Genomic DNA, 11,036 nt, shown 5'->3' on the forward strand with positions numbered 1-11,036 from the left:
CTCTGGCTATACTGTACAGTACAGTACAGTACAATACAATATACAGTCGTCAGTCTACAGTATTTGTACTGTATGAGTCCAGTATGCACTGTGTGTTATTACAGTACTGTATAGATGATTTGAATGACTTGCTAAAAATAGCTTTGACGTCTGACTAGTCAGGCATTTCAGCCTTGGCAAGCGCACGTCGTACTGTACGTCGAGTTAGTATCGAGTGGCGTCAAGCATTAGCCTGACTGTTTGCCGGTCAGTTTACATACTTTTCATCGAGCAGTAGTGACGTCGTCTGTATTATCTACTCGATGGCTACAATACAGTACAATAGCCTCCTTTGTGACGTTCACATTGAAATGGCTGGGTGTACAGTACTGTACAGTACTGTACTGTACACTTGGCTTTGTTGGAGTACTGTACTGTACAGTACAGTCGTCAGTCTACAGTATTTATACTGTATGAGTCTAGTATGCACTGTGTGCTATTACTGTACTGTACTGTATGTTTCGACCATGGTTTGGACACCGGTAGGCCGGCCCCTATAGATGATTTGAATGACTTGCTAAAAATAGCTTTGACGTCTGACTAGTCAGGCATTTCAGCCTTGGCAAGCGCACGGCGTACGTCGAGTTAGTATCGAGAGTGGCGTCAAGTATTAGCCTGACTGGTTGCCGGTCAGTTTACATACTTTTCATCCAGCAGTAGTGACGTCGTCTGTATTATCTACTCGATGGCTACAATACAATAGCCTCCTTTGTGACGTTCCCATTGAAATGGTGTACTGTACACTTGGCTTTGTTGAGTAAGTCGTTACCACGTGATCAGCCCTACCCAATCGAGAAGGAGTTGGATGAGGACGCAAGCCTGGGCCATTTTGCTCAGACAGTCAGTCATAATACAGTGGTGCTTTTTTTTTTAGCACAATCATTTTTGGACGGTGAAAAAACAGTACAGTACATATACAGTTTGTCGAGGCGGACATTTTCAGCTCAATTTCTGTAATGTTGATGCAGTTTACTGAGGCCATCAAGGGAAGTGAAAGCCTGCCATTACAGGTTAGATGATGTGTAACTTGATTCCTTGTGCAAATGTTGATGATCATGGTGAAGAGAGTATCCATTGATTGAGAAAAAGTGTAGTCGATGGATGATAGGTTATTATGGTATGCATATAAACTATTCCAAAGTAAGTGCCGTGTTGTCATGAGCATCTTGATTGATTTTAGCATGGAAAAAAAGACTTTCACTTAGGCTTGAATGGGTTATCCATACGTAGCCTACACGCTTTGGCTTAACCTAGTCGATCATACGGTTCGATTCGATAATGATCGAGTAGGATAGAATAGAAAATACACCTTCCAAAACATCCATAGCATACGTACACATAACACAATCGTCAAGTCAACTGCCTGCCTCGATTGCTACATTCATCCTGCTTTCGCTACTTTTTTTTTTTTTTCATCAAAACTTTGCATACTCGGACAAGTAGACTTATACTACAGTCCATTCTCATGGATTGACTTACTTTTCCAAGGTGGAATTCAAAGAAATCATCCATTTATCACTGGATAGATGCAATCATCCATTTTCGCTTTTTTTTTTGTTGCCTACAAGCGAGAATACTACTCTACAACGGCGACAACACTCTCAACTACAATAAATCAACGGTTCTTCAGATATACACCACTATAGAAGGTACTGTCTACTGCATAGTACGTCCGTACTAGTCTATGCCATTCATTGACTTTTTTTTCATAACATGGATTTTTTTCCTACCTTTTCGCTTCCTGCAATGGCGATCCATTCAATATTACTGCAAGAGTTGACTCCAAAGCAAATGAGGACCTCGTATTAGCATCCATTTCATACTATTTGATGTTGTATTAGTTTAATTTACTTTGGTGCTAGTCATTTTTTCCATTAAACGATGCAAGAATTGACACTGTAGGAGAGAGACAATCGTTGCTGTACGACTGAATGTTTAGAAATCAATTTTATTACCTAGTAAATCAACGTAACACGTTGAAGCTAATACTTTTTACCTTCTTTTTCATGCTCAAAATTAAACTACATGAGACCAATAAGCATGGTTAGCTATTAAATTATCCTCTACTGTTATAATGTTACTATTGTACAAGCTGAAAAGTTGATTTGTCTTGTGTAACGAGTATAGAATTGATAAGGCTTACTAGGATCGCCATCTTGGCCAGTGTTTTCCCTTCCCCCGCTTGCTTTGCTTACAATAATTAAGGGATCTCATGATCAAGTCACACGGTCTTGTACATTTGTTGTTGTAATAATTTCGATTGACTCAGTAGGCATACCCTTTGTAGCCCACTTCATACATACCCTTGTAGTGAGTGCTACTGTGAAAATTTCAATCTAAATAGTGGAATAGAGAAATTCAATTTTGGACCATACAACTTACGTCATTATTGTAAGATTCACTTTGCTAACGAGCTTAGCTAATAGTCATGATTTACAAAACTCAATCTTAGGTAGTGATAAAATTAAAGAAATCCACCATTGATCGGGCATTGTACTAGATCGGCTATCGCTTCCAGAGCTAATTTACTCTACGTCCAATGCAGTTCACTAATAATTATATCCTATTCAGTGGAACTGCTATATCATGCTATCATTTCTTTATAAAGGCTGAGAAAGATACAAATACAGCCTTTTTTCCAAACGAATTTGAAAAGTTTGTACGTTAGAAACCAATCAGTAGACAGTACCAAAAATTACTCTTGTGCTTTATTTCAGATTTTTTCTACTGTAGGTAGCTAAATTGCCGACATGTCCAGTACAGTATGCAGCGCGTTATGAATAACTGGTCTCGATACTGTACAGTAGTTGTTTCTCTTTAGGCCATCATTTACTGCAAACAATTAGTTCCTTTATGATTCAAGTTACTTTACAATTCCTAAATTTAGTCATAGATATTGCAATTAAAGTCTTCCATGAGTACGTTTTAGTCATTGCTGTGATGAATACGATATAAAATACTGTATTCATCTCTAATTATACAGTACAATACTCATATCATACGGATAATAACTTTGTAACTTAGTGATCAGCAACTATGCATCCAGTAATAGTGTTGTACACTGCAGTGTTGGTTGCAGTCTTGAATCAAAGAGGAACTTCCCTGAAAATTTTATTCAAACTTTGGTCATTCCTGTAATAGCAAAGGCAACTTTTTGAGGAACTTGTGCTTCTACTGACTACTATATTTACTTTTGATCGATTCCAGCGTTACGCGTATAAAAAAAAAATAAACACTTTCATCGCAGGTCGGTAGCACATCACTTATTACACAGTACTCGTTTTATACGTTCAAATCTCAACTAGCAGTTAATAAGGGAATTGCTACATCATTTTCACCTGGTTGCGCTTATTGCAAAAGTCGTCTCAATTACATTTGATGTCATAGACAGTGATTGACGAAAGCTTGCCGGAGAAAAAGCTATTTCGCTCCAGCTTTCATCAACCAAATAAAGTTGAGTACCGAATCTGCTTTCTTTTCTTCTCCAACTCATATGTATTTGTTACAGTGTACAGTACTGTACTTTGTAGTGCATTTTATTGACGCAGTTTCTGCTTTCTGCAGCAGAACTGCATTGTTTATAAAGTTGTTGATGAAGCTTAGTTGGATGATAGTTTTAGTGAGCGTTATTGAGCGTCCTAATCGACCAGTATGACTATTGGCTCTAGATGTATTGGGTATAAAAATCTTGCTAGATTACATTGAATTGAATTGTACTAAGGGGGAAGCGCATTCAACTATTGCTCTAGTGTTACCGATCGATTTTATTTATATTTACTCTATTGAATATTGAATACCGCTATTCTTTTCCATTTTGGCAATGCTATTACATCGCTATGAATTCAAATTTGACTTTTTCCTTGACCAAATTCGTCACCCTTTATTGTTTTTTTTGTCACATCCTGGCGCTTCATTAGTTTCGGTTACTAGGTATTACTTAATCGCAATATCGGTTGCATACTTTTGGAAATACGTAATGGCCCATGCACTTGTTAGACGTGTGATTCATCATTTGTATGATATGCTCACCCACTCAGAGCTCATCTTTACATTACTGTAGGATAGCAGTTTTATATATTGTATAGTCGTTGGCTTAGGATTACACTTGATCAATTTGGTTGCAATTTGGAAATGATGAGAGAATACTTTATACATGAAATTATCAACCATGATCGTCAATGAGTGGATATCTCGGAAGCAAGCGATTACGATTGTTTCTGCAAGTGGTTGTATGTAACTGTAATTTAAAATTTGATTGCTACGCCAAGAATTCAATGCCACGGTTGTACATGTTTTTTTCTTTTCTCAATGATGTTTATTTTGCGTTGGTTGCATTAGAAAAGAAATTGAACATGGCCTTAGCCAGTGCCAATGCAAGCACCAGCGCAAATGCCAGCGACAGCAATTTGCCTCGATTTGAGGCTTGCAATCCCAATTTAGAAAGAACAGAAAAAGACGTTATAGCTGCTAAGCAGCTAACTTCTCTTCGCCAAGGTATTGATCTCGTTCCAAGCCCAACTGATCATTCTATTCTTGATTCATTTGGATCCATTTTTGTCATCCTGTCTTCAAAGTTGCACAAGTATTATACTTATAGCATAACAGCCCGCTACTGAGCATGAATGGATTTGTTTATTGAGATGCATTTGACAGTTATTGACTGATGGGCAACCAATCATCCATGATGGACGTATATAAACAGTACCGGACAGTTTATACTGTACACTGTACACTGTGCAGTCCAGTAGCGCAGGCTAGCGTCGACTACAGTGCGAAGTACTGTAGTGGGACTGGACTGAAGGACTGTGGACTTCAAGGATTGATTTGCAACAACAACTGTACCGGTCAGTCAGTACCTAGTCGAAGAAAGTGGACTCAGTGTAGACTAATAGCGTAGTTGCTGCCTCGGCCATTTTCGAACCTCGAATACTGGATGATGGGGAAAAAAATAATAACAGCTGGCCTAGTCTGTAGTTGGCTGGGCATCAGCAGGACCTACCGGTAGTAACAATAGCATTACAGTATTGGCAATGACGACGCCGTAGAGGTATTGATCAAGGTGCCGAGAGATACTACTGTACTCTACTGTGTAGTGTATGAAGATAGAAGATGACAGACATAACAAACATTTTACCATACGGTTTTCACTTTGCAGCCCTTGATAACATCAACAAGGGCTGTCTGGCTTTTCCTTCTATGTCCTCTGTACTGTAGGTGTTTGACAGTAGCGTTGCATCTTGCCTACCATCGAGTTAATCAATGGCATAGTATGCATTTTAGTGCACAATGGGCGCTTACAAGCGTAGGCAATCCATGTTGATTGATTTGCAACACTGTCACATGACTGGAAGATACATAGCATTAGCAATCATGGTACTCTTGGTAGAAAATGAAAGATTGATTTAGGCTGAAGAATACAGTATGTACAGTATATTGTTGATGCTAGTGCTGTAGTTTGATCAGTATTTCCATCTTGACTCCATACCAATTTGAAGAGTGTCGCATGACTGTACGGATAGCAACGACTATGGTCATAGGCCATATCATGGACTGCAGAAAATTGAAGATTGCCATTACATGCGCTGAATAGTGTTATTATATTATTATTTATGCAAGTAGTTCCATCACTTCTTCCATCTTATACTGAATATGTCATACACTCTTTACATTGGTGCTCATTGGACAATCCATCATGCAAATTCATTTCATGTCTTACTCAGCTATTCTCCAGCAACCTGGATTGATGAAAAATTATCTTACTGCCAATAGAATTTTAATGACAGTATACGCCTACAGTATGTATGCATCCAATTATTGTTAATAGCTAGTCAGTCAAGAAATCGTCACCGGAACTGACACAGGCCTACTAAACCCATTTCTACAATAAATACTTAATGAGATTTTTTTGACATATCCCTATGAATGAAATCCTGGTAATCTAAAACGAAAATTATTCTATCGTATCATGGATGAAACGGTACTTAACTTTGATCATGTTCTAAATTATAGGAATAGAAGATAAGGACCATGCAATTTTAAACGATGATTTACAAATCATCACCCAAAATTCAACAATGTGGTCAGATTATCCACAATCTCATCATCCGGATGAGATAGAAACGATTACTAAAGAAATCCAGGGTCCTCGCGAGACTGCAAATTACAATCCACAGTTACTTCGAAGAGGTAATTTATCAATTATGATTAGTACCCGTTTTACAGAATACATTGGCATCGTACAATTTCAATTAGTAATACTCAACATTTCTAAGTGATAATATTTAAATTGATGTTTCCTTTTTTAGCTGACAGCAAAAAAAGCAGAAGAGAGAGAGCACCTAAATTTATACAGTCTGCAGTAGATAATTTTGCACCAGGTGAACAATTCGCCAGCTATTCTGCTAGAGGCCCTAAACCTCCATTCAATTTTAAGCATATCGATCCCACTGAATTACATCAATCAACTACGTCAGCGTCGGTTGGAAAGGACGACCTGCCACAAAACAACTCAAAGCGTGAAAATAGTAATAGGACATTAACGGAGAATTCTGCTGACGTATCGGCTAAAAAGAGCACTGCTATGTATCCCGGTGACAATAAGCAGATTCTTCAAAATGCTAATCAAAGTGTTACAGGCCAGGATCATGTGTAAGTTACAGTACTCAACGTAACACCTTTAATAGCAATTGGCTCTCTCTTACTGGGGTATATAGAGATGGTAGTCTCGTTGAGTTGCATTACGATCCCTTTTACACACATAGTATCATTGAAGCAGTTGGGTAACTTAAATATCCTGAGATCATTTATTGATTAATTTCAATTGAATAGGAATGGTCATAGCACGCGCCACCGGATCAAAAGACCGCACGACAATCAAAGTGACAAGACTTATGATGGTAAGCGTGCTATTCGAAAATCAATGGAGAGCTATCGTCGAGATATGAAAGAAGCCGTTGATGTAAAATCATCTGAGCTTGGCGGTATCACTACTGATATTAAAAATAGATCAACCAATAGATCAACGGATAAATCATCCAGGAGTTATTCTTCTACAGGTAAAATTGACAAACAGTTCGATCCAGTTTCTGAACAAGCAACAATGTCACCATCACGTGTTGAAAATTTGACTTCAACTGGATTATCATCATCAATGGCTGCTCCTACATCCTTTGGAGCTAGTACTTACTCATCTAGTCATGTTAATATATTCACTAGCGTTGGCGGGTCTGCAGTTACGCCATCAATACCAATAATGGAGCATCCAAGCAGTTGCTTCAGAGACGAAACCATGAGAAATGTTGGTATTCCTCATGGTGCTAGTGAACGAGCCGTTGTTGAAGTAGCAGCCGGTTATCATGCAATTCCTGGTCCTATATATATAACCGGTCCATCAATCAGTAGCTACTCTACTGGTTCTGCTTTTCCAAGTACTCTTACTACTAGTGGAGTACAAGCTTGGCCGCATGCTGTCGACGCATCTATGTATTACCCTATACAATTTCAGCGTCAACACCCAGTCGCAAATATGCCTCAATCAAGTGCAGAATCCCTTAGCGGGTCAGCTATACTTAGACGTTCAGTCAATAGTAACACCAGTACATCTGTCAGTAAAATATCTACTTGTACCGTATTATCAAGTGATACAAATTCTACTTCATCATCTCAAGTTGCGATTGTTACTACATCTGCGGGTGCTAGTCTCCCAGATCCTACTGCTATCGCATTAAGTGTTGTACAATCAGCTGTGGCACCATCTCAGATTGAAAATACCGGAGCCATTCCAAATCCCTCTTCTTGGGCTCCTGTAAGTTGACCATTATGATGAATTGTTTAGAAAATTTTATCAATTATTTGTATTATTAATTGAATATACTATCTTAATTTACAATTTAGATCTTACCGGCTCCAGGTCGTTATAGGTAATGAAATTATCTTGTTGTGTGTCACTAAGATAGATCTAAGGAGATAATGAATCAAAAATTTTCACATTGGATTAATGTATAATCGTTTCATTTTTCCAATGTAGTCCATCAGTTCTTGTCAATACCCAGGTAGTTTGCCCTGTTTGTAAAAGATCTTTCAAGTCATCACGCTCGCTAAATGGTCACATGAGGCTTCACGGTGGTTTTGACAAGAATCGGGTATGATTATACAGCATTGTCAGGCACTAATTTTCTTGGTACATTAGTAGTTAGTATTTTATTGACATTTCATTCAAAATAGGTACAAAATGATGATGATTCGCGTAAAAGAAAGGCTGAAAATTCTGTAAGGGAAAGAGATAACTCTGGCACAAACTATAATACGGATAAATCAAATAACGAAATGAAAGAACTAGATTCTGTGGATGTTCTAGCTGTACGGCAATTGAATACTCGCCCTAAGAGTGCGGCTACCGATACCATGGCAATATCCAGCAATATATCTGACGCTGATGCAGATCACAAACGTCATAAACCCAAACCGAGACCAGCTCCTTTGGATTTTCATAGCAATATTAATCAAATCGATAATTCTGGCAGATCATCTAGGCTACGACTGCGATTGGATACAAGTTTAAGCAATAGCGCAAACAGTGGAAGTAGTACTCCACCACCTTATACTCCTCCTCCTATGTTAACACCGAACCGAAAAAGCAACTACATATTTTCACCAACACTGCTGCATCCTAATTCTTCTGGTGGCGCTTCACAACTTAGACGGCGTAAGTAAGGTGTTGTATTTTTTTTCCAAATTTTGAACTAAATCTTATGATTACTATTGAATTTTCAGGTACTAGTTCTAGTGCAGATAGTTATGACAGTGAGAGCTCCGATGATGATGCCGAAAGACTTGTTCCGTAAGTGATATCAAAAGAAATCCATATGATTTTTAATTATATGATTTTTTTAACACTGTGCTATAATGTTTTGCAGTAAAATTAATGTAGGTGAAAGCTTTCAAGCAGAAATTCCTAGCTATGTTGGAGGTACATTTATTACCACACATATACCACGTTATTCTACAGAAGTATTCGATACAGTATCGTTTATTTAATGTTGTTATTTCATTTATAGATACAATAGATGTAACTGCTGAGGAAGACCATGCAGATCGCATTTTTATCTGTTCAGATGATCTTAATAGAGAGGAAGAAGGTGAAAGTACGTTTTATAGAAATTTTCTTCTTTTGTTATCTATTAATAAAGTTTTATTAATAAATAAAAAGTTACTTGATACGTGTCAAAATCACAAAAAATGATATACTTGTAATAATGTACACATATAGTTGAAAATTACCTTGAGTTTGCCTGCTCAGATGGTGTGCCTTTTGGGGGCAGAAATAAAGAATTTGCTTTGCATTGCCTGTATAAAGCTCAAGGAAACGTAAAGGTAAATCTTTAATGCTATCATATTATAATGCAAACTAATTGGCTCTAAGTACATTAATTGTCATTTCGTCAGCGAGCTCTACGTATGCTTTTACAAATGGAATCCTGGTACAAAGAAACTGATGCCTTTTTAACCTATCATTATACAGGTACTCTACTTGCATTTGTAATTCAAGAATTATACTTGGATAAAAAGAGTAACTAAAATGATACTATCTATTATATTTACAGGCAGCTGCTGTTGGAGCGAAAAAGAAAAGAAAGCGTTTTATGAAGCGTACAGAGAACATCAGAAAGACTTTGTAGCAATTAATAAAGCGGTATCTGTTTTCCCCATTTTTAAAATAGAATTTCTTGTTGTATTTATACTAACCTTCAAAATGCAATACTTAGGTTCGAACTAAGACAGTCGAAGAATGTGTTGAATATTATTATTTATGGAAAAAGCTCTTCCCTGTGCAGTATCGTCGAAGAACACCTTATGTAATTATTAAAATGCACATGCATAGAAGAAGACATATGGGCTTATAGTGGTCCATACTTTAGTGACATTATTTTCAAAAGAGATTGATAATCCATTTTTTCACTAGGAATCGGAGCCTAGTGTTCCCAGGAGAGTGCGTAGAACATATCAACGTCGCTCTGTGTCCGTGTCTCCTGATACACGAAAAACTGCTGGTGCTGCAAGCAGTGAGAAAAGTAAAAGTGATAACAGTAGTGGCTTGTTCGTGTGTAACATTGGTGGATGTACAGCTGTAAGTGTGTTATGGCACAATAGTAAGATAATAATTTCTATTTTTGAATGTAAGTTCATTGCAATGAAGGAATCTGCTTCTCTTGTACAGTCTTTTTCGTCGAAGCAGGCTTTAAATGGTCACATCCGTGTCCATGGTGGAAGACTAGTAGCAAAGTTGGTGTAAGTTATTCTTAACGTATGATTATAATAATATTAAAGATGCCTACAATTTAATAATGCGTAAAATAATTATATGTTTTATTACATAGTCAGGCAAAGTCTTCAGATTCTCAACCTAACAAGGTTAGAAGGCCAAAATTTGCACATCGGCGTGAGGATAATGCACAAGGTAACAAAAAGCATAAAACCGGTCCCAAGAGCCAAAAAGTAAACAAAACGCAAACCAATGGCAATGAGCCAATGTCTTTTATATGTAAAGTTTGTGGAAGGTAAAAAAAATTTATGAACATCGTTTATTAAATGCTTATTTTATGATAGAATTTAAATTGTAACTGTGATAATAATAGTCAATATTGTAATTACAATCAGGGAATTTTCCAAACTGAAAAGCCGCAGTGCTCATATGAAAACTCATAAAAGAGCTGATGATGATTCTAAATCGAAAAAATCTAAAGATTAATGACATAACCAATGGAAAGCGTTTTATTCATAGTTTACGATGCATTATTTCAATAAGAAGTATCAATTGATTACACATTTTGCTCTTTAAATTTTATCGAATCTACGACATGATATTTAACGCAACATATACGTAAATGTATGTCCGTTACTTTGATAGATTACAGAAAAATGCCTATCACAATATTTTTAGATCTTGTAGCAGTATGGTAATTTGGTGTAGTATAGACATAAGCAGTATAATTCTTTAT

At 37.1% G+C, this 11,036-nt stretch overlaps 1 protein-coding gene across 1 annotated transcript; it reads left to right on the top strand.

Moving 5' to 3' along the window:
* Positions 1-4,391: 4,391 nt before the first annotated feature.
* TRIADDRAFT_57313 (uncharacterized protein) lies at positions 4,392-10,786 on the top strand (the record flags this gene model as incomplete). Its single annotated transcript, XM_002113264.1, has 17 exons — positions 4,392-4,533; positions 6,049-6,225; positions 6,345-6,687; positions 6,868-7,843; positions 7,933-7,958; positions 8,066-8,180; positions 8,263-8,743; positions 8,812-8,878; positions 8,955-9,007; positions 9,096-9,182; positions 9,308-9,411; positions 9,484-9,559; positions 9,642-9,730; positions 10,001-10,165; positions 10,256-10,326; positions 10,416-10,595; positions 10,696-10,786. The coding sequence occupies 17 exons, from the start codon at positions 4,392-4,394 to the stop codon at positions 10,784-10,786; spliced, it is 3,243 nt and encodes a 1,080-aa protein (XP_002113300.1).
* Between the last annotated feature and the right edge of the window lie 250 nt (positions 10,787-11,036).

The sequence above is a fragment of the Trichoplax adhaerens genome, genomic scaffold, assembly GCF_000150275.1.
Source record: "Trichoplax adhaerens TRIADscaffold_6 genomic scaffold, whole genome shotgun sequence".
In the NCBI taxonomy this organism is placed as follows: Eukaryota; Metazoa; Placozoa; class Uniplacotomia; order Trichoplacea; family Trichoplacidae; genus Trichoplax; species Trichoplax adhaerens.